The sequence below is a fragment of the Branchiostoma belcheri genome, unplaced genomic scaffold, assembly GCF_001625305.1.
Source record: "Branchiostoma belcheri isolate BF01 breed outbred unplaced genomic scaffold, Haploidv18h27 scaffold50, whole genome shotgun sequence".
Lineage (NCBI taxonomy): Eukaryota > Metazoa > Chordata > Leptocardii > Amphioxiformes > Branchiostomatidae > Branchiostoma > Branchiostoma belcheri.
In genome coordinates this window covers 1230157-1254157 of record NW_017804132.1, presented here as the reverse complement: position 1 = coordinate 1254157, position 24001 = coordinate 1230157, and the positions used below count along the sequence as shown (strand labels likewise).

Here is a 24001-nt window from a genome sequence, read left to right as displayed (position 1 = left end):
ACGTCATAATTTACCCACAAAATGAGATATATAAATTCAACATCTATAAAACATTACAACAATCAGAATATTACAGGTAAGCATGGAAAAATGTAACCATAAATGTACACTAAAAGACATTGAAAAAAGTAACAAGAAAAGTTTGGAAATGTTGGTCACAAATTATTATGTTTGCAGTTGGCTGAAGTGCACTATACAGCCAGAAGGCATATTATATTGTCTTGTTTGTAAACATTGTATACATGATGATACATTGTATTCTTTGATGTCAACCCTCTGAACTAGAATAAAATGTATCAGAATGGTAACTTTGTCTTGTCCTTTCCCCCATATTCTTTACAGTGATATTGCAACCAATGTCATGAAGCAGGTCTGGGGACAATAATTTGTAAGGAGCTTCTTATTGAATTTTCTTCCCAATTTAATATTTTTGTTTCATTATTTTTTCAATGTCTGCTGACATTTCTATTTACGGATCAGTCATTTTGTTCTGAAATTTTATGCTAAAAAAGCTACAGATTCGTTTTTACTAATGCCACAAATAGGCGACTACCTTTACGCTTCTGGGCTGATAAATGTTGGCAGCGTCACATCACCCCGGCAACGGGTGACGTCATTGACCTAATTAGGCAAGGAGGAAGGAGCGGCCATATTGATTTTGTGTGTACAGTCTTTGGCTAGAAAATCGTCTTGACAATATCAAAAACAACGCTGTGTTTTCAGCATGTAGGGCATGAAATACACCGGTTACAGCGTTTGAGAGCTAGAGAACATCTCAAGCGACATACACAGTAAGTTACATGGCATAATATTGATGCAAATTCGATGTTGTCATGATTTTTTGTAGGGGGGAGGGGGGCGGCTGTCATGTTTCAACAACGAAGAAATTGTATTATGGTATTATGATTAGTTTCTTGAAAAGAGCTGACTTTAGCATCGACATTTTGAAAATTGATAACCTTCCCTGAAACAATACTTAGGTCAACTTAGCCTTCATAGGGCAAGTCAGTCGTACTAGAATGATGTGCCATGTTTATATAATTATAGACAAATTATGATTTGCATGCAGGTAGCCTCTTTTAAAAACACTACAGATATTTTTTTGCCATATGCTTAATTTGCCTTGAAGGGGCCATTGCAAGGAAGAAGAATTATACTGTCTGGTATGTTCAGATATTGCAGGTACTGTATTATGTGAACCTTGTATGATTTAGATTCCATTTGTTGTTTGTTCCCCCCAGCCATGGGGAAGGAGCGGGAAGACGCAGCACTGCCTCTTCTCCCCATCTACCACCCTCCTGAGGAGGAGGAGGGGGGTGAGGACACTTCATGGAACGGCAACTTCCATTTTAATCATGATGGACAACAGGTGGGGCCGATATTATGAACTGACAGCCATATACAAAAACTGGAAATCGAACGAAATAAGATAAAGAAAATAACTTTGTCATAAACCTTTCCATTTTCATAATTTTCATCATTCATTGATTCAGAAGGTTGATAGTCAATATTCCAATGAAAATATCAATGAAATAATAACAATGAAAATAGAATGAAAGAAAATGACATGAATAATGGGCCCTCATCTTCCTTATTTCATATGTTGTTTGTTTGACTTTGAGCTTTCATGAAATACTCAAATTGCCTTTTCATAATGCCATAAAATACATCTTATAAGTGCACCACTAAATCTGTATCCGTATAGCTGGTATAATCGCCCTTCAGCGTAACACACCAGCTTCTGTATGTTTATTCTGTATAGCCAGTATAACTGCCCCTCAGCATAACAGTCACCAGCTAAATACCTCCACTTTCTCCATTTCAGATCCAGTTTGAGGAGACATCAGATGATGGCACCATCGTCAAGATGCCCAAGACAAAACGGCGGACATCCCTCCTTGTCTTCGACCTGATCCTCCTCCTTCTGGACTATCTCCAGTTCTTCGCCCTTCTCATGGCCATGTCTGAGCACTGGACCTGGCCTGAGACCTGGCTCCGCCATCTCAGCTTCGTTTTCCTCTTCAATCTTGACGTTTGGGAGTTTACCAAGTTCTCTACGGGCGTCTACGTCTCGGCTAAAAGCTATTTCTTGCCATCTGCTGTTGTTTTCGACGTGCACTTTCTTCTCCTAGCTTGGCTGATGTTGTGCACAGTACTTGTGGTTTCCTATACCATCTTTTACGCTGTCCTGTTGTACAAGCAGAATGCAAGCATGCTTCTACGCATCGCACAGCTACAACGGGTGTACCTGACCATAGCACAGGTCATCGCTCTGCCTTTGGGCACAACGTTGGCAAAGCTGTTCCATTGCACGTACCTAGATGCGGTGGATGTGTATAACGGTTACACGTGCTTCAGTGGCACCCACTGGGGTCTTGTAGCAGGTGCGGTTGCCATGTCTCTTCTGTTTTTTGTCGGCATTGCAGCTTGGATGATCATTAAGATACGACGTCAGATGTTCAGCTCCCACAGTGATCGCCATGAAGGCTACCTGCAGCTGAAGGAAGCTCAGTTCATCCGCAGTATCGATGTAGTGTGGGCGGTCGGGCATTTCCACCTCTTCTCCTCCTACAAGCGTTTCTGGGTGTACTACCGCCCAGTCCTTTTCCTCTTCAAGTTTGCCATAGTGTGTTTCTACGCCGGGTTGATACGCCACCCCCTGGCGCAAATCTGGTGCATTCTGGTGTGCTGGCTGGTCTTTCTTGTAGTCGGGTGCATCTGGCGCCCGTTCCGCGTCACCTCTTTCAACTTCATGTTCATCATGAACTTCGTTTGTCTTCTCGCCAACTCCTTTGTGGGCTGTGCCCTCAACATGCCCTCTCTAACCTCCGTATGGCTCACCCCCGACTACTTATTCTACGAGCTCCTTCTTATAAACGGCGTGTGGTGCCTTGCCGTTGTCCTCTGGCTGCTGTTCCTGTTAATGCGGCGATGTGGCTGTTTGTGGAAGGGGTACCCTCTGTGGCCGTCTATGACAGAACACGGCATGGACAAGCTCAGCACCACGACGCGACACTACATCAAGGCCATCCTGGACGGCCGGCAACTCTTGGAGCGATCTCTCTCCATGCCGGCGCTGTTCTCCCCCGCTCACGAGCTCTCACGACAGATCCAGATCATCAACGCGTACTGCAGAGAGGCGGAGTACCTGCGGGATCCCTTCCATGACACGCTGTGGGATCTTCTGGACGAGCTAATCGAAGCGCACACCCGGATCGCCCCAATATCGCTGTTTGCCGAATCGGTGAAGCCTTCGATTCAGCAGACAGCGCAGGAGCTGATGAAGGTTATGCCGCAGTTCACGAAGAGGATGGTGCAGCGGGACTACGACTTTATTCTCATGACGCCGCTCAAACGCCGCATGTTGCTGAAGATGTACTGCATCGGTGAGGATAGATTTTTACTAGTGAAAGATATAGACAGTTAATTATGGTTTCCAGATCAGCTTATGCTAAGGACTACCATTTGTAAGTTGTGAAAGTACTCTATCTTAGTACATCACACCAAGTTACAGATCTTGCAAAATGAGTTTTCATGCACACATGTGCTTTTGAAACAAAGATGGAGAGAGGAACATGTTAAACTGGTATTTGCTTGCAAATATTGTGATGCATTTTCCTCATCTTCTGTCAAAACTTAACAGTACTACAAAGTTGTTTCTTGACAACCTGAGTTAAAATTTGACACATAGGGTATCTGATTGGCAAATAACTCATTGCTCTTTATAATGACAAGTTGACAAGTCTCTTTCTCTCTCCCTTGTGCCACACACCCAGGTGTATTTGTGAATGGCCGTGCAGAGCGCGTGAACCAGGAGCGAGACGAGGCAGGGCTGTACAAGGTCTGGCACAGGTCACCGACCCCTGACCTTTCAGGGGATGATGGGTACTTTGAGGAGCCATCTGATGATCCAGACAACACACACAAACATGGTATGGGAATTAGGTTATCCTGACCTTTTTGATTTGATTTGATTTATTGAAATTGCAACAGTGCAATACACGTGGGACACAGGCAGTTGTTGCTGTGTCCCAAACATAGAGATTAGTTGCACAAAAAAAACTAATGGATATCCCAATAAAGTACATGTATCAAGTATCTGAAGTATAGAAATGAATACTGGTCAAACGATACTCATTTTCACTTGAGTTTAGTGGGGAAAGTCGTGTAAAGTGCCTTTCCCAAGGGCACAAGATCGGTGGCATGTCAGGACTCGAACCCTCTTGGTTCTGAATCGAGCACGACCCCCAAATGTACCATTCTTATGCAAGCATTTGATACAATATACAAGGCAGATCCTAAACAGCTTAATATGGTTTCCTATATTTCCCTCCAGTGATGTTCCGTGAGCCTCCCCCGACTGCCTCTGCTACGTGGAGTAACAGCAGTTCCCTGCTGCTGGAGCCTGACATGTTCCCCACGCCTGATGGGGAGGGAACCAGCCGTGCCAGCCGCCCCCCTCCCCGGGAGGACACCAACTCCCTGTCCTCCAGTACTCTCAACTCTGCAGCAGGCAGGGACAACGCTGCATTCATGCCAGAAAGGTCGGTGCTGTTGGTTTGCTTATTTAACTAGAAAGGTAACACTTGCAAAGAAAATGCATAATGTTTACCTTTTGCGTATGGTCTGCTATATATTCATATATATGGTCAGACAGGAGTATAAATCTCTTCTGCTATGAAATTACAACATGATGTAATCCAACACTAGTTACCATGGGGACAGCTGTCTGGTTCAGGTCGTTGACCTTATTTGTTTGGAGAAGAAGAGGAAACTGAGCAAAAACAATATGTTTTCCTTCAGTAAAAATAAATATCTTTAAGTTGTGATTCTGTGATTTTGAATTTAAACTTTGTTTAACTGGGATGACAGCATCTTTTTTCACATTACAGTGGCAGTCTCCCAAGTTTAGCAGATACAGAAGAGAAGCAAGAGACAGCAGGGCACAGCTCACCTGACCTGACAGCACCTGGGGAAGATGATCAAATTGGTGGAACAGCCAACAACCAAGCAGAGAAAGGGGGTGATGGAAAAAGTCCACAAATCACTCCCAAACCTGACCACTTGGAGACAATAGCAGAGGATGAAGAAACTCAATGAGAAAGAAGAAAATGAGTTACTAGTACATTTTTCTCACCTCAAGAAGAAAGGACAGAAAATAATCATTTTACTGTTTTTTTTGTCCTTCTATAAGTTCTAATTTCTTCTCACTTTTGGAAGCAGCCACCTGACCAAAGGGCTACTTGCCTTTATTTCAGTCAAGACTGAAGTATGTGATATCTCTGGAGAACCAGAACTGAGATGACAATATATGTAATGCAGTAAGGCAGTACAGTGCCAATGTTGAAATTTTTTTATGATCAAGATTTGTGCAAGAAAATGGCTACTTGTATTTGGAACAATTCTGTTTAGAGGAGGTAAAAAGATGCCATGAAATACTTCAGAATTGTGAGAAAGTGATGTTGAAAAAGCAAGGACTGGAATCACTTTATATTGCAATTCTAAAAAAAGCAATGTTTTATCTGTTGAAGGGTATAAAGGATGAAGCAATACCCAGATGTGCTAATAATTAGGTATTTCTGAAGAAATCTGAGATGCTAAAGGGGAGCTTGCACCTAGCAAGGTGTGTTTTCATGAACTACTGTATTAATATTGAACATAATGCACAAGGATTTTAGGGTTATCACAGTATCCTGTTTTCTGAACAAGCTATGTTGTTCTGAGGAAAGACATTTACATGTAAAACTATAGCATATGTACCCAAGAAAATGTAGCTTCTTTCTGTGTTTTTTGTTGCACTTTTGTATCTACTTTTTTACTATGCACATTATAGTTATGTATATATTCATCTTAATTTTCTTATGAAATACATTGTACATGGTTGAAATGTCCAGAGGGTTTTCTACTGATTTAAAAGTATTTTGTGCAGTCTGCTCTATTTGTATATATTTTTGAACAGATGAATTTGCTGGAAAGAGGAATGATATTTGTGATTTTCTCATATCACAGAGTGCAGGGCACTGAAATCCGAATATATTAAAATCCATAATAGATTGTACATTTCTATCAGTGGCTACAATATGATTATCATGCATCATTAATAAATGCAACCTTGTGTATAATGGATGTAGCTCAAAATTGTAAGAGGCCAAATTTTTCCTTCATGGCAATATTATTGGGAACAATCAAAATAAATGTGCAAGATCAAGATTGTTACATGTGCAAATGTTCATGTACTTTGTACATTGGAGCAAATATTACTCTAGCATGCAATGCAGTTACAGTAACAGTTGTAATGTAATGCTATGTGTAAAATGTACAACCATAGTTACCATGATACCAAACAGTACCTACCAATGTAAGTGCTTCATGTTTTGGTGATTATGAAATGCTGAGACTCCGTTTAGACCCAAGTGTCTCGCCGTTTTATTATTGAAGTACATTGTAGATAGACTGAAACTGAAGTTTATGAAGAATCCAACTTGCAATTTGCAGCTTGCACCATGAAGGCTATGTTTGAAATAAACAGTCATTGTATCTAATCTTCACTGTCTTTGCTTCTTTTTGACTTTGAGCTTTTGTTTATTCATGAAAAAGTGAATCAGTCTGTTCAATGCATTGGGTTGGCCTTAAAAAAAGATTCCAGTGCAAGAAAGAAACGATAAAAAAAAGCCTAAAAACACAAAAAGTAAGCAAAAACCCAAACCTTTGCTTGGAGAGTAATGTATGCATTAGATAGTGCTATAATTTTATGTGTACTTTTTAGAAAAAAAGATGCACTCCAAGACCATATTCTTACGTTTTAGGACATCAAAACAGGTTGAAACGTGACATTAAAAGTAAAACTCCTAATATATGTAAGGAGAGGGATAGATATGCTCAATTTTTTAAAATTCTGTAAAATCATTTTCTTAAAATATATGGATTCAGTAAAAAGTCAGTAAAAATGCTCCAAAGCTCATCTAAGGTCTTACAAGCTCTCACATTTTATCAAATATGCCTTTAGAATCAAAGATGGTAAGTTATAAGACACGCGTCAATCAGCGATATTATTTGGGACATCCGGATAGAAAAGCTACCTTTTAACCCTGACCTTTCACCCCTCCGCGTTGGTCCAAATTTCTGTCCGCCATGTTGGATTTGTAGGTGGGAGTTTCGTTTCGTATTTTGACTTCCCGAAACTGAGAAAGACCACTCTTGTCCAGCAGAAAAGAACGTATTCCTTCCACCTAGACCACCTTGGGGTGAAAAAGGTAGGTTTGAAGTCTTGGTTTGGGGGAAGATGTGGCGTTTTGACGAAGATTTTTTAAACAAGCGAAAGCTTGTGACGTAAAACTTGTTTGCGGGTGGGTGGGGGAGGGGGGCAACGGTCTTGAATTTCCCGTTTCTTAGAAGTTCAACTGCTTCTTCCGTGCACGTATTCTTGAGTCTACATGTGAAAAATTTAGATAGATTTTTTAATCGGAGAATTTTGTTTCAGTAAGGACAGAGAGATGTTTTAGGAAATTATGGATGGTTGTGAGAAAAGTGCCCGTACGTACAGTAGTCTAAAAAATTATTAACGATCAAGTGAGTTCAGTAAGCACGAACAGAAACGAAAGTATGCATGAGTGTATTAATGATTATTAATTTTATAGGATACATCATATTATCTTAAGAGAAAAAGTCAAAAACTATGATTATGATCGACAAGAAAAAAGTATAAAATTTACGTTGATTTACACCTTACACGTAAACCTAACATTTCATTAGTAACAATTCTTTTTTTTTTTGGTTTTCTTGGATCCCAGTTCAGTGTGTTAAGAGATAGGTTAACATATGAAACAGTTATAATGGATACAATCTTAATCGTAACTCGTCAGAAATCTCAAATTTGGCAGAAGAATTCTGGCAGTGCACCTGTAATCATGCGTAAAATTTGTGTTTGTTCAAGCCAGTCACACAGGTCTTTCCAAGAACCCCTGGTAAGCTCAGAGATAATTTTGTTCTTGATATTGTGGTATAAAAGAACTCTAAATCACCCAAAAAATTTCAAATTCTTTAAAATAGAAACCTTCCGTTAGGCTCCAAACTGGATCCTCAACATTTTATCAAATCGAAGGATTACTAACCAAGGAGCTTACAACAGAAAGCTCCTTGGACTAACAAAACTTTTTAGGACCCATACGCATGCCTATAGAGCTTTTGAGCCCTAAGTCTAGAGTACATTATCAGGCCACTGCAATAAGAAGTGGCTATAGTTTTAGATCATACATGTTCATTTGTATATTAAAACTGCCCTCCCATACTTTAAGTGTGCAAACTATTTTCTTACCTATTCAGGTACATGTACATGTGTAGGCAATGCCCGTTGCCACCAGGTGTTTTTGGACATGTGTTATCCTGAACAGAGACAAGAAGACAACACACTGCCATCAACTACGTATACACCATAGACAAGCATGGAGAGGCCTGAACATGAACAGGTGGGGACACTTAAACGTTACAGTTAAACATATTCATGTAGTACAGTAGGAAAAGTCATCAAAAGAACTCATTAGGTTTGGTTTTCCTTTAGTGCCCACGATCTGTATCTGTATCTATATTGATCATTCTGGGATACTTATTTTCACCTGAGCAAAGTGAAGAAAGTTGTGTAAAGTGCCTTTCCGAAAGGCACAAGGTTGGTGACTTGGCAGGATTCGAACCCGGGACCTCTTGGTTCTGTCTTCAGCTGAATGCTCTACCGTTTTACCACACAACTCCACATTTGTAGAACCATGTATGTGTAATGATGTCTGTCAATTGGATTTATGGTGACTATAGATTTATTGTAAGACCACTACTAGAGTACGCCTGCCCCGTGTGGCACCCAGGCATCACCTCTGTTCAGTCTAGACACATAGAGTCTGTGCAAAGGCGAGCATGTAGAATTGTATTGGGTAAGAACTACGTCAACTATGATGCTGCCCTAGGCCAGCTGTCCCTTACCTCTCTGTACCAGAGACGAGTCCTACTCTGTAAGAAGTTTGCAGTGTCTTTATCAAGATCCCCTACTTTCTTCAGTTGGTTACCGCCTACACGTGCAATTGTACATGGCAGAGAACTCAGGTCCAAAAATCAAATCAGTCAATTTAGCTGCAGAACATCGAGATTTAAGAACAGTACTTTACCTTTCATTGTAAAGTTACTAAATGATAGTTGACATGTTCATTGTGTAAGTCATGGTTGTATTGAATCGTTATAGCTGATTTTATATTGTTTAACATTGTTGTATTGAATCGTTATACATTGTAGCTGATTTTATATTGTTTAAATGTAAACAATAACCACAATTCAGCCGAAGGGCTGCTATGGTATTGTATTTGTATTTGTATTTGTGTGAAATAAACCAGTCATATAGATTTAGGACAATAATGTAACCTGTATTTTGTTACTTTTTCTGACCCAGACTGATTTGAGTAGTTCATGAATAAACAAAGACTGAAATAAACAAACATTTTTTTTATTAAAAGTCAGAACAAATTTGATGGAACAAAAAGTTCTACTCAAGGGCTAAGCCAACTATTCCTTTGGACTAAAATTTGTTGATTAATTGTGCCATTTTGTCGTTTACTTGTAGTATCTAGGTTACTATTGATGGAGATTTAGTTCATGTAAAGTCATGTTCGAATTTTTTCACATTTTCAGAGATCCACAGCAGCAGAGGCACTGTTAGACTTGTCCACATCCTGCAGGGCCCAGGACACCAAGGACAATGGACAGGTAAGAACATGAAGGAAAAAAAAAAGTGCAGCAACTTTCGTAAGGCCTTCTTCAGGCTGTCTACTAACAAAACAAGATTAGTGAAAACAAATGAACTTACATACTACTAAACAAGTGGATATACAAATGATAGTCAGCAGAAAGATATTTTCATAAACATTTTCTCAAATAATTTCATTTGATTGATTGACAAGGTCATGACCTTGTACACTTGACCTTCATGTGACCTTCATGTCCACAGAACAAGCACACCCAGGCAGCACTGCCTATGGTGGAGAACTCGCGTGAGCGGCTCCGCCCCTGGCTCATTACCATGATAGACAGCGGCGCGGTCCCCGGCCTGGACTGGCTCAACCAGGAGAAAACCAAGTTCAAGATTCCATGGAAGCATGCTGGGAAACATGAGTACAACCAGGACAGGGATTCTCTCCTGTTCAAGGTCAGGGAACAACCGTTTTAAAATTTTATACACCTTTGATTCCATAACTTGAAGGCTATGAGTGTGAATCACAAGTTATTGAATCAGATGTACAAATGTGCTTTGTCTTATTTGGTAAACATATTGTTTTTGCTCAGTTTCTTCTTCCTCTTCTTCTTCTCCAAACTGTGACATCAATGACCTGAACCTGATCCTGAATGTTGTGTCTGTTACCATGGTAACTAGTGTTGGGTTCCATCATTTTGCGATTTTATAGCAGGAGGGATTTAGACTCCTGTCTGACCATATATATGAATGTGTTTAAGAATTAACAGAGTAGACCATATGCGAAGGTAAACATTATGTAAGAAGTCTTAAATGCTGAAAAATTCTTTTTTTTTTTATTGCCCTCAAACCTCGTTAACAGGAATGGGCCAAGTACACGGGGAAGTACCGTGAAGACGTTGACAAACCTGAGCCGGCTGTCTGGAAGACGCGGCTAAGATGTGCTCTTAACAAACACCCCAAGATCCACGAGGTTAAGAACGAGAGTCAACCAGAAGACTTCCACAACCCGTATAAAGTCTACGTGTTTCAGGACAAGACAGGTTGGTGTTGGACTAGCATAGTGACTAAGCTTTATGTTTGTGAAAATATTATGACTCTAGTGGATTTCTGATACTCTTTACAATTAGCTGTACAAACTTTCTTGATGTACATGTACATGTATGATGATCTTTGGAAATTGCCATCTTACTTCTAAGACAGTGGAAAAATTTAGATTTTATTCATTTTGCAATGAAACATTTCACAATATTTTTCAGTTTAAGTTGCAATTATGACATAAGGTCTAACTCTAAGTAAGGTGCAATTATGACATATTCATGACATAGTTTAATTTAGTATACATATAATTTATGAAGGACTTTCATTGTTTTTTTTTCATCATCATTCAAGTCTTTTAGATCTCCAGAACTGTATCACTGGATGTTTTTTTTTTCATGCTGTTCTCCAGATGAGAAGCTGCCAGTGAAGAAACCGCTTACATCAGGCCGACTGTTAGGCACCAGTCTGGAGGGCTTCGACACAACAGAGAGTCCTGTCATCTCTTACAACACAAACCCTACAAGTATGTGCTTATTAATATTATACATACTCCCTATTTTGCAATTACCTTTCAGGCATGAGTTGCCTTAAAATGAATCTTAGTACTACAGTAGGAAAGGCAGTATGTACATGTGTACTAAAGCAGGATGTACCTTGGAATTGTTCCAGTCGACTGAAGTAAAGAAGAAGTATAGAGGATGCACCCAAAGATGAAGGAGGTGTATTTGAATACATGAAACAGTTTCCAAGAACAAGAACAAAGAGCCAAAAAAGCCTACTCCTTAGTTCTTGACTGGTTTACCAATTAATGTCTGTTTATAGTATACAAAATTAATGTATGTCTTTATTAGATGAGAGAGTTGGCAGTAAGAGACCATTGGTCACTGCTGGTCACCTGATCCTGACCAGTCCAGACTCCACTAGTACCTCCGCTCCAGAGCCCATCACACAGCGCGCTGTCGCTATAGGTATGGCAGATGTCCTTTCTTACTTTCACACAGCTCCTGCTCATACTGTTCTCCCTCAGATACATATGTTTACTGAAGGAAAACATATTGTTTTTGCTCAGTTTCTCCTTCTTCTCCTTCTTCTCCAAACACTAACCTCTGACCTGGTCAATGAACTGATTTGTTGACGTCTGTCACCATGATAACTGGTGTTTGGTTACATAATGTTGCAATTTTGTAGTAGGAGGGATTTAGACTCCTGTCACAATATATGTGAATGTGTTTGCTTGACAAATGTTACTTTTCTTCTTATCATTCATATTGCAAATATATCAGGGATTTGAATAGTATGGTCTGTAAATTTTCATCGCTATAGTGACCAGGTGGAGAGGCACTCCGGAACCCGAGGACAACGTCAGCGTTGTAAACAAAACAATCAGGATTGAGGGACAACAGGAGGCGTCAACAAACACAGCGGGCTTCATGTGTAGAACAACACAACCGGAGCAAACCTTCATCAAAAACAACAGTCAACCGACGGGCAACGTCACGTTTGTTACAACAGCACCACAACCCATGGCTAGCCAGACTTTTGTGAAAAGTAACAGCCAACCAGACTTGTCAGCAGCCACTACTCCTCCCATCATGGGGAGAATGTTCTTTAAAATCAGACCACCAAACCCCCCTGTACAGCCTCATATGATTGTGGACGTGTCCCCCAACAAGTGTAAGAAATCAGAAAACGTTTCTCCGAATCCACCAGTCCCAATGGACACCAGGCCGATCAGCATTGAAATGCCAGAAGACTTGACTCCTAAGCCTGTTCCTGTCACAGACGAAAGGTTTGTCAAAAGCGAAAATGTCGAAGACATGCCCACTGACTTATCTATAACCAAGGAACCGATCCAAGTAAAAACAAAGAGTCTAGAAGATCTCTTGGCAAGGAGGTCTCCGAAAGTAGAAGAAAAGGAAGAAGTGAAGGTTGAAAAACCGAACATTGTTCCTGTGTGTGCAACCACACCAATGGAAATAGCAGACGTAAAGACAGAAACGCCGCAGAATACATCAGAACACAAGGCTAGGTTCACGATAGGGCGGTGCATCAAACTGGAGAAACAGGACGTCGGTTCCTCCAACAACTGTGTCCTCACCGACCAGAAGCAGCTAAGTCACGTTACACAGGAGAGACGCGAACTCATCACCTTTCACGAGGAGCCGTTGGTTCGACAAGAACCGTCGCCGGTAAACGGACAGAAGATCAACGTGTGCCCGCTTTGCGGCGATAGGACGGCGAGTGTTCCTGAGTTCGATGCCCACATGCGGGCGCATCAATGGGAGAAACCATACATGTGCGGGGAGTGTGGGTACAGGACAGGCACCAAAACGGCTCTCTCTAAACACATGAAGGCTCACTTCCCCTCACAAGAAACGTAGCACTGCTGTTTCTACTCATGTGTATGTGGAGGTATGGTGTCATAGGATAGCCTTAGTATCAGCTGTGTGTGTCATACTATCCTTTAATTTGTACTTTCTTCTGAATTCATTGTATTTTGCTTTGTGGGTTATATAATATGGTAAGTACAAGGCAAGTTTTCAGTTTCAGCCAATGGTCTTATGTATGTACATGTATCATTTACATTGTAGAAAAAACCCCCACTAAACTGCAGTTATTGTTACAGTAACTATAAATATCACAAATTTAATCCAAACCATATCAATAAAACATCATCTCCCTAGTCTATACTATAAAACAGCCATTTAAAAAAAACAGCTCTGAGCACCTTAAAACTTCAAGAAGGATAAGAACAAAATTTCATGCCAAAACCTCAGTGTAAAGCCATGGAGAGATAAATGACAGGATTTTGCAAGTCCATGAACACATTTTGGACAAGATGTGCTTGAATGTCAGTTGTCAGATTTCTAAAACACTATGGCGTAAGGCATTAACTGTTACATATTCAAGACAGACAAAAAATTTCCGTTCGAAAATGGGTATACTGGTCTTGGTGGTGTCAAAGAGCAAGGCGTGAAAGCCTTTAAGTTAATGACTTGGTGTTTAGCAAAAGAATTAACTTAAAATGTGGTAAAATAGGGCAGGTAGGAAGAAGGTGGTGTCACTAGCCAAGGTTGAAGATGTTAGACAGCAAAGAACAGAAATAAGTAATAACTCTCATAGAAACTGCAAAATGAACCCAGTTTATGGTTGAAAAGTAGTGTATTCTATTTATAGCTGAAACTGAAAAATGGCTCAAGAACAATTAAGAGACAACAGACATGACAATTTTGGCTTCTTTACCTCATGCTACATGCAAGCCAAATATGCAGACCATCAAATTACCTCAAAGTATAGTACCTGATAAATACATACGTTTTACAACCTTACAGATATGTGTAGTGTTAGGACATCTCTGCCGGCAAATCGCATGGTTTGAAGATGGCTATTGACTGTGTTACAGTTACTTACACACCCTTGTACATTCTGGATACTGTAATACCCCATATACAGCCTTGTACAATCTGGATACTGTAATACCCCATCCATAGCCTCTGCTGCAGGTTTTGTCACAGTATGAACCAGTGTGATATGTAAGGCCTTATATTTTCTTTTTACTGTAAGGTTTCTTGTCTTCCATTTAGAATGTATGTTAGAACATTACACAGAATGTTTGAAAAGGCAGATATGTAGCTATGTGTATTCTGCAAAGAAAGGGTGTTTTTCTAAACTGATTGGCAGATGTTGTAAAATTTACTGTTCAAAAGGAATTTTGAGAATCACAACTTCTATTATGTGACACATATTATTATGCTGACATCAGATTATTTTCAGAGTACAGAAGCCCCCTGATAAAATACACTCTTTACAAATACAGTATATCAAAGTTTAAGGCTATACAATATACAAATGATAGTTTTAAAACCGCAATTTCAAAAACTACTGTTTTAAAGCTACAATCAAAATTGCAGAATGAATTTTTTCATTTAGAATTCTTGAAACTTGAAAGCTTTATCCTGACAAATTTGTACAAAGCCAGATTCAAAATACCGGAAAAAATGACAGATATTTAGCCAATCAGAGAAGAGTTTGGTGTTGTAATAGGGTGTATACATGTTTGTATGAGACGAATGCATTGATTGGCCATATCACAAAGTGCACACATTTTGCTGTGACTCCTATTAAATGCCGAAGAGAGAAGGTTTAGACCTTTTGCACATGAATATGGATAAAATGCCAACTGGTACATGAAATACATATGGGGAGGGTGCACATATATGACAATATGAGGACTGAATACCCAGCACACTATTGCAAGTCACAAATATCTACAAAAAAGTACATATTTTTGTGAGAGTGTTTAGGTAGGAATGACAATTGTTTGGTTGTTTTGGGTTAATTCATTTGAAATTATTCATTACAGATGGAAATGTAAGGTATAGGGCAGTGTGATACAGAAAATGCCCTCTTTACATTACACAAGACAGCAAAATAGTTTGAACCATGACTAGTGCCAGAATGTACTACTTGTGTTTAGTTTAAGTTTAGTTTTATTTACTTTATTGTGTGGTTTGTGAATGTAAAACATGTATAGGTAATAAATCAATTGTGGGTGAGGATATAGATATTTAGAAAGGCTTATACTAAATCTCACAATGATATCTTTGTTGTGCAACTGCAAAGAAGAAAGATTTTATGTATAATTTACTGGAATTGAATGCATTCAATATTTTCGTCTAACTTTTCCATGCCCTAGCTTGACTTGTGCCACTAGAATTATTGTAAAATTTAATCAAAGAAATTTAGCAATTAATATTAGTATAAAGATTTCCTTATACAGTATATAGAAATGGTGTTTTATGCTTATTACACTAAATGGTATATAATTATATGTGTGCAACTTTAGAAACAATGTAAAGGGTGTGTGTTTTACACTATGGATTGTTTCGTGTATGTTATCATCATCATTATCATAACACTATGATTTCTCGCTTTTGTGTATAGCTAGCATTCCAATGGCACCAAATAATAATTTGTACAGGCATACTATTTTAAATAGAATTTGAAAATTAGGGCAAGAATAAATAATAATTGCATTTACTTTGGTTTTGTGATGGCATCACTTTTTTTTTATTTATGTGTCATAGCAGGGTGTCATAGTAACAAGAAACAATTGAATTTAATTTTGTTCTACGGAATAGAATATTGAGGTACTATCATATAGCCAGTAGCCGTCGACCAATCAGAAGGTTCCATTTCCCATGGGTTATTAGGCCATAACCTAAAAAGTGGGCTGATATTCAGATAATCGCCCACTTTTTGGACCGTACCATTATACGGGGCACAGGACACTAATTGTAGTATTTATCTATTACCTCATAAGTATCTATCTATTACCTCATAAACTACCTCTTTTCACTCAGTGGTTATCACACCCGACCAGGGATTATCTCACCATATACACCTTGGGTCGGGGAATTAACCCTTTATTGACACCTTTCCATAGTTCCTATTGAATGCTGGGAAATGTAGGTAGCATATATTCACTCATGAGTTAATAATTACGTTGAAACATTCGTCAAGCTTTCGGTTACCCGCAAACTAGAAATATTTGTAACTCAGAGAGTTGGTGCTTTAGTAACAAGAACAAATGTTTGTGGCTAACAATATGTCTCAAACACACTACCATGTAGACGAAAAAAGGACAAATTTGCCAAATAGGGAGTTTGCTAAGCTTAAGCGAGTTGAGCAACTATATAAAATGTCCTAAGGGCGTGTGGTGGAACCTATTATGTGATCTCCAAGCAGATCTTTCGGTGGCTGCAAAGTATCAAAATGGCCAGCATCTAAATGTATTTGACAGGCAGGTATTGACTATTTTTCACCCGAAGGGCTGACGTAAAAAAAAAAAAACAGTAGAACAAAAAAAAAACTGGATAAAAATGCTTAATACACGCCAAAAATAAGCCGCAGCACTATCGTAGCAGGCTTACAGAACTGGGGGTTTGGTGGTCTTCGGCTCAGCAGCACTAATCAGAAAACGGTTTTCTGATTAGCCCAGTTCTAAAACGGGGGTAATTCAACCAGGCCGGCTATGTTGTCTATATGCAATCAAAAAACAGTACATAAAAGCTCCCAAAGACCCCCCAAAACCCCCAGTTTCTGGCATGCTATGGAGGCTAGCCCAAACCTCTGCTTGGAGAAGAGAGGGAGTTTACCAGCCCGTGAAGTGCCTTAAGGCATCACGTGGCGCAGCTGTGCTCAGTGGACAGACAACTCGCTTCTCGATCCTCATTAATACCTGACCTATATGCTCAGACTAACACTTACAAACATCCGTCACAAAATGTGAGCAGACATGGGGAAAAAGAGCACTGCCGTGGGATTCCTGGTGTTCGGTGGGCTGTTTTTACAGTACATGATGAGGACGACCATAGCTATAGCCATACCTGCCGCTGTACAGGGTTACCACGGACTGTATACCAACCTGGAGGATATAATCTTTAGGTGGAGAGGAGGGGTAAGATGTCATGCTGTTCGTTGTATAGTTTTTCGATTCGTTGTAAGATCTTTCGACACTTACTATATATATGGGATTAACTGTGAAACCGATTCATACAATAAGAAGTGGGTCTCTGTATATAAAATGTCATTCAAAGGTGGATTCATTGTACGTTTTTGTAACCTGTTCCAGTTGAATGCATTGTGCCTGTGCCTGTATGTGTGTGAGGGTCAGTGTAAGTGTGTTTGTCCGCCTGAGTGTATGTACGTGTGGTTGTGTGTGTGCGTGTGTCACGGTGTGTGTGTGTGCGTGTGTGAAAGAGAGGGACAGTGTGTTTGTTTGTGTGTGTGTGTGTGTGTGTGTGTGTGTGTGTGTGTGTGTGTGTGTGTGTGTGTGAGAGAGAGAGAGAGAGATTGTGTATGTGCGTGTGTGAGTGTGTGAGTGAGTGAGTGAGTGAGTGAGTGCGTTAGTGACGAATATTGCTTCAGAATCGGGACAGACATACAACTAGTTCCATTTCGCCCAATCCTTCAGACAGGTACATGACTTGTATTGTATGTGATGTTACAGAGCTCTAAACTGCAGCTGAACTACACCCAGGTGGAAGTAGGAGCGATATTCGGCACGTTCTACATCGGGTACATCCCGTCACGTCTGCTCGGGGGACACCTGGCCTTCAGGTTCCCCGCTCTCAGGTACACTCAACTGTTTAACCACGCAGGCTTGTATCTGTATAGCCAGTATTACGAGTAACTACACTTCGGTAACACACCAGCTTCTGTATCTGTATAGCAAGTATAGCTGCCCTTTGGCATAACACAGTCCAGCTTCTGTATCTGTATCTATATACTCTCGGTAGAACTGTCCTTTGGCATAAGCTTTTGTATCTATATCTGTATAGCCCTTCGACATATTAACACACCAGCTTCTGTATCTGTGTAGCCGGTAGAACTGTCCTTTGGCATTCAGAAATTTATATCTGTATAGCCCTTCGGCATATTTACTAGCTTCTGTATCTGTACAGCCGATAGAACCGCCCCTCGCCGTAACTGGTCCACCAGATTCTGTATCTGTATCTGCAATACAGTAGAGTGGCACTACGATAGGGGAAAGGGGAATGGTGTAACCGCAGACTGACAGGAAGGTCAAATCGGGAGTCATGGTTTTCGTACGTTTCCTATCACATGCATGCCTGTTATTTGCCATTGGGAAAATACATGTACAGAATCAGCAAAACCTTCACAACAATGAATACGTAAAACAAGAAAATCACAACTTATTACTTCACGAAGGTGTCACCTTTAATACATCCTAAACTTACATTTTTACTAATCAGTGTATCAAATGATTTCCAGGGTGTTCCAACTCAGTCTTCTCATGACGTCACTGTTGCACATCTGGGCTCCGGTCGGACTCGGCGTCCACCTCTCTGTCATCATCATCATCAGAATACTGCGGGGGTTCACGGAGGTACAGGCAATATCTTGTCATCTTTTTAGTTGGGAATGTGTAACCATAATGATGAACTCACAGCCCTCTCTCCCTCCCTCCCTCTCTCTCTCCATCTCTCCGGCCCTCTCTCTCTCTCTCTCTCTCTCTCTCCCTGTCTCTCCCTCCTTCTCCCCCTCTCTCTGTGCATGTGTGTGTGTGTGCATGTATGTGCGCGCGTGTGTGTGTGTCTGTGTGTGCGTGTATGATGCTCAAAAGACTATAATTAACTAAGCAAAAACAGACTGATGGTACAGTTCCATATTAAACTTGACCTCCACTGCCCAGTATGAACAGAAACGTGAATTCCTTAAGAAATACATCTGTAAAAATACCTATCATTGGTAGCTCTTACCTATTGGTAATTTATGATACTTTGCCTAAAATTGTCAAGAAGGGTCCAACCAACCCTTACCTGGGGCGTCCCCGACCAAAAACGGGGCGTTTGCATAAGTAGGCCAGTAAGTTGAAAAAAGGGGCGTGGCATTCTTTTACTTTTTAGTACTACCAAGGACGTTCAACACCTTGGTACTACACTGTCCCGTATACGGTAGTGTTCAAACAATCATGGCATCCATTCAGAAGTTCACCTCCGCATATCTTACTTCATGGATCTCAAAGGAAATGGATTTTTTTAGTCAGAATGCTACACTAGTAATTATATGAGACAATCATGCATAAATATCACACCATTCGTAGCTGGTGACCTGTAAAGTATTATATGATAGATCGGCACACACACATATATAGGCGTCCTTTTGTTCTTTCTGCCATATCTTACCCATAGGCAAGTCATCGACCTACTAACACTCTTAGCCTGAGGATCTCTTGCCTGTTTAATAGCTTTGTTTGTCTGTAAATGTCTTTTGATATCTGCCGAAATGCAATTTTTCAACTTAGGGTTCTTACTTCTTTGTGGGTAAAATTAACTACTGTACAAGTGAACAAAACCGTAGAACGGTTTTCACGTTTGATAAAACAATGTCATTTTTTTAATCTTTCCGAGTACTAGTGACCTATTAAGGTCCCAGTTTCCGGGTCAATTCAGATTCTTATGAATTACAAGTATGTCTGTGTCAGAAAGAAAATTTTTTTTATTGTTGCCTGGATCATTCGAGGAGAGGTTTACAGTTTATCCAGGAACATTCTAAGACCGTTTTCGTCGCATTTTTTGACTCTACGTGACAGATAATCATGTCACAGTTTGTATATGGTCAAATGTAACACGCATTGGACTCTATGGTTTATGTATGTGTACTCTTTCTATCAAGCTAAGATTTAAACATCGTCTAAATATTATATATTATTTTTCATTTGCCCAGGGTATAGCATTTCCGGCAGCGTTCACTCTACTGGTAGAATGGCTGCCGACTTTCACAGCTGATAGGGCTAGAATCATCACTACTGTACCTATAGGTAAGTAAGATCGTACAAGGAATAATAATGATAACTAATTAAAGTTAATTGAAAATTCCTGCCCTACGGTTAACTGCATATGATCAAAGAACATTAAAACTTCAAAGTGTACCGAGGTACTTGTCTGAACCTATGCCTGGGCTATGTCTAAACACCTGGTCTGCAGGGTTTGACTTCTCTTTTGTAAACCGCAAGAAAGACGTAATGCCCCACCTTTTGCAACATTTCAGTGGGTACGGTAGTGGGAAGTCAATCAACAAAGCGCTTGCAGAAAAGAATACAGTATTTTTTAAATTTATTTTATCTATTTTTTAAATTTATTTTTATTTTATTATAATTTAAAGTAAGAATTAGATTAAAAAAGAATACAGTATTATTTATGTTAGACTAAAGATAACATTGATTCCCCACACAATAATTTTTACCTTCATGAATTTAGGAAATCTTATCGATTGCCACTCAACTGCATGAGGTCGGTATAGACTTCAAGTTACCCTTTGACCCTCAATGACGTAATATGTCTGAAGTCATAAGTCTTCGATTACGAGTAGAAGTAAAGTCGTATAGCTAGCCATGGCAAAGTATTCTTAACATTTTGTTCCCTTTTCTCTTGTGCATTTTGCAGTGATGTACCTCGGTTTTGGCCTCGGCTTTCTCCTCAACAGTCTGTTTCTCCCGCTCTTTGGTTGGTTCGCACCGTTTGCCTTATTTGGTAAGTTTTTGATGCACTAAAGCCCATTGGTCAGAATTTGTGGAAAGGCAAGTTTGCTTTTCTTAAGTGTCTTTAAGATACAAACAATTAAACAAACAAACAAACAAGCAAACGTTTTTTGGCATAGCTTGCTTTATAGAAGAGCTTATATATTTGATACGACAACGTTGATTTACGTACTATTATCATCAGTACTATACATTTTGCAATTTTACATTTCTTCAAGTGAGCACAAAAACTAGACACGTCTTTGGCAATGTGTTACGAAGGTTAGTGACCCCCTATCTACACCCCCTACTACATACAGGTATTTTCGGGATTTTATGGACAGCTATCATGGAAACCTTCAACTGCGTCTACGGCTTCACCCAAGGGCCGACTGAAGACGACATGAAAGACATGAACAAAAACAGAAAGTCCAGTATAGAGAATCAATATAATGGCAGACGAATAAGTGTAAGTAATAAATAATACACGATTCAACATTTAATAGTGCATGGACATGTGTAGTGGTTCAGTTGTTTGCTTTTTTGCGTATTTGTTGTTCGTTTTAAGGGCTAAATATCTTTAAACTTTAAAGATAACCTTGAATTAAAGACCTACACATTTAAAAGATAACTTTATATTAAAGACTTACACATTTTACCCCCGCCCCCCTCCCATAAACAGAACAATACACCCATCCCGTGGACAGCGATGATGACGTCACCTGCAGTGCTGGCCGTGGTGTTCTGCGAAGCTGTCCTGAAGTGTGGACAGCACCTGGTCCTGCTGTACGCGCCCATCATGTTCTCACAAGTCGGCAAACGCTCCATTACAGAGGTAACTGAACACTAAATGGACAATACTAGTACTATAGTCTATTTTTGGCTACGCGCTGGGACGGAGCTCCGGAGGCACGAAGAGACACCATTGAACAATTTTTCTTGTCAGATGACCATGTTTTACCATTTCTAAATTCTGTAACAAAGAAACTTGTTACAAACAATATACAATCAAGGGCACAAGATCGGTGGCATGTTGGGACTCGAACCCGGGACCTCTTGGTTCCGAGTCGAGCACTGCCACACGACCGTACATTCGCGGATGCTGATACGTGTGTCTGTTTGCTCCCCGCAGATCGGCCTGCTGTCCATGTCTCCTCCGCTGCTCGTGGCCTTCATTCTCCCCATCGCTCTGGTCATCATCCCCAGTCTCAACTTGGTGGACCCTCCTAGAAAAATCTTTAACTCGATAGGTCAGTTTGTTTGTTTGTTTGGTTGTTTGGTTGCTTGTTTGTTGGCACCTTAATTAGTTTATCTTGGCTGAAGTAGTTGGAGTCAAAGCGCCAGAAACGCAAAGAGACACCACAACCTCAAAACACTTCAACTTTCATATGTCCCAATTGTGGCCAAGACTGTCATGCAAAGATTATACAAGACAAGCCACGCTAGATGCTGTCATGAAAGTTCATCTGTGTTGGTAGTTACATGTTGAAAGTTAAACTTTTGATCTATTAAGGAAGACTACAGTGACTGGTCGAAAGCTCTAGGTGAGAGAACGTTTTGTGTTGGATCAAAAGTTTTAACTTTAAACACACTAGATGCTGTACAAGGCCACGAGACCAGACTTAGGGGTGCTTCCATCATGTTTCGAGATGGAAAGATGCCCACTACTACTACTTATGCGAGGAAATGTTTTTGGCAATGGAGAAAACTTTCTAAAGATTACTTTCAACGTTTTTGCGTTCACTTATTTTTTTTCGGCAGGTTTCTTTGGTTTTGCCGCTGGACTGATGGTAGTCGGCATGAAGCCTAATTTCATCTGGATGACGGTATTTCTCGCTGTTGGACTTGGGATGACTGCATTTGCACTGGCTGCTGGTAGGCGGCGTTTTTATTTAACACGATCTAGACCATGCGAGTTAGCACAGCCTCTACCAGGCTTGAGAAGCGACTGGAAAGAGTATTTTAATTGATCTGCAGTTATATTCATTGATCATCCTCCGAATAATTTGCCAAAATTGTCCACTCGTTTACAGGTTATAACATGACGCCCATCGAGATAGCTCCCGAGTATGCCACCATCATCCGGGGGGTGTCGGCAGCTTTTGGAACAGCCATCGGAGCGTTTTACATCATATTTGTGGGATGGGCCACAGGAGACAAGGTGACTTAATTTCTATTTTTACCTCTTGTACGCAAATGACAATACCCTTTCTTCAACCGTTTTGCCCTGCTATTGAAAACTATTTCATATTATAAACAAAGCAAACTTGAAGTTATAAAAGAAACAGCGGGACGCTTGCGACAAGGAACTGATTTTCTATTTCAGTCTCTTAATCGTGTTTAAAATTATAAAACTTTTGATCCAACACAAAAAGTTCTCTCACCGAGAGCTTTCGACCAGCCACTCTGGTCTTCCTCAGTAGACTGACCCAGTGAGGCTTGTCACGTGGCTTCTTTGAAGTATGATGTCAACAAGCCACGTGACAAGCCTCACTGGGTCAGTCTACTGAGGAAGACCAGAGTGACTGGTCGAAAGCTCTAGGTGAGGTGAGAGAACTTTGTTGTGTTGGATCGAAAGTTTGAACTCTAAACGTGTAACTACAGTCTCCTAATCTTTTCCCCCACACCCAGACGACGAACCAGTGGTCCATAGTGTGCGTGTTGGAGGCCTGTTTCCTCTGCGCGGCGGCCGTGCTCTTCATGATCTCCGGGCGGTCGACCGTGCAGCCCTGGGCCCGTCCGTGGGAGCGGAACGGTGAGCCGCCCAGACCGCAGCTCCGGGACACCGCCTCGGCGGACCGACTCGTCTCTCCCGCCGGGAGCCTCAACGATTTGCTGGAGGCGACCTCGCAGGAGTGCGTCCAACCTGATATGGACGACTACTACACGGCGTTCAAGAAAGGGCAGGAGAAAACGGAGTAAAGTCGACTGAAACAGCCAGAAATTGTAAAAAAAAAGTGGTTTGCAACAGAAAAGGGAATAAAGTCGAGCAGACATAGCCAGAAGTTGTCTAAATGGTTCCTTTATATCACATTTTAAACTCCGGCATCCGAAGAATGCATCCGCCCTGACATCGACGACTACTACACGGCTTTCAAGAAAGGGCAGCAGAAAACGGAGTAAAATCGACTAGATTACGATAGCCAGAAATTGTAAAAAAAAAAGGGTTCTCATGTGCTATTCAAATA

The 24001-nt window shown here is 40.4% G+C and overlaps 3 protein-coding genes across 3 annotated transcripts; all 3 read left to right on the top strand.

Annotated features, from left to right (window-relative positions):
- Window positions 1-609: 609 nt before the first annotated feature.
- LOC109480348 lies at window positions 610-5643 on the top strand. The gene is made up of 6 exons (XM_019782542.1): window positions 610-791; window positions 1242-1369; window positions 1826-3386; window positions 3777-3932; window positions 4337-4544; window positions 4893-5643. The coding sequence occupies exons 2-6, from the start codon at window positions 1244-1246 to the stop codon at window positions 5098-5100; spliced, it is 2259 nt and encodes a 752-aa protein (XP_019638101.1). The 5' UTR covers window positions 610-791; window positions 1242-1243; the 3' UTR covers window positions 5101-5643.
- Window positions 5644-7106: 1463 nt separating this feature from the next.
- LOC109480350 lies at window positions 7107-13314 on the top strand. The gene is made up of 8 exons (XM_019782544.1): window positions 7107-7253; window positions 8323-8465; window positions 9670-9744; window positions 9986-10183; window positions 10590-10770; window positions 11178-11291; window positions 11620-11736; window positions 12092-13314. The coding sequence occupies exons 2-8, from the start codon at window positions 8442-8444 to the stop codon at window positions 13147-13149; spliced, it is 1767 nt and encodes a 588-aa protein (XP_019638103.1). The 5' UTR covers window positions 7107-7253; window positions 8323-8441; the 3' UTR covers window positions 13150-13314.
- A 3669-nt stretch (window positions 13315-16983) lies between these two features.
- LOC109480354 (vesicular glutamate transporter 2-like) lies at window positions 16984-23969 on the top strand. The gene is made up of 11 exons (XM_019782549.1): window positions 16984-17228; window positions 17781-17905; window positions 18566-18680; window positions 20021-20114; window positions 20740-20826; window positions 21134-21282; window positions 21496-21648; window positions 21946-22063; window positions 22575-22688; window positions 22847-22974; window positions 23445-23969. The coding sequence occupies exons 1-11, from the start codon at window positions 17067-17069 to the stop codon at window positions 23733-23735; spliced, it is 1536 nt and encodes a 511-aa protein (XP_019638108.1). The 5' UTR covers window positions 16984-17066; the 3' UTR covers window positions 23736-23969.
- Window positions 23970-24001: the final 32 nt, after the last annotated feature.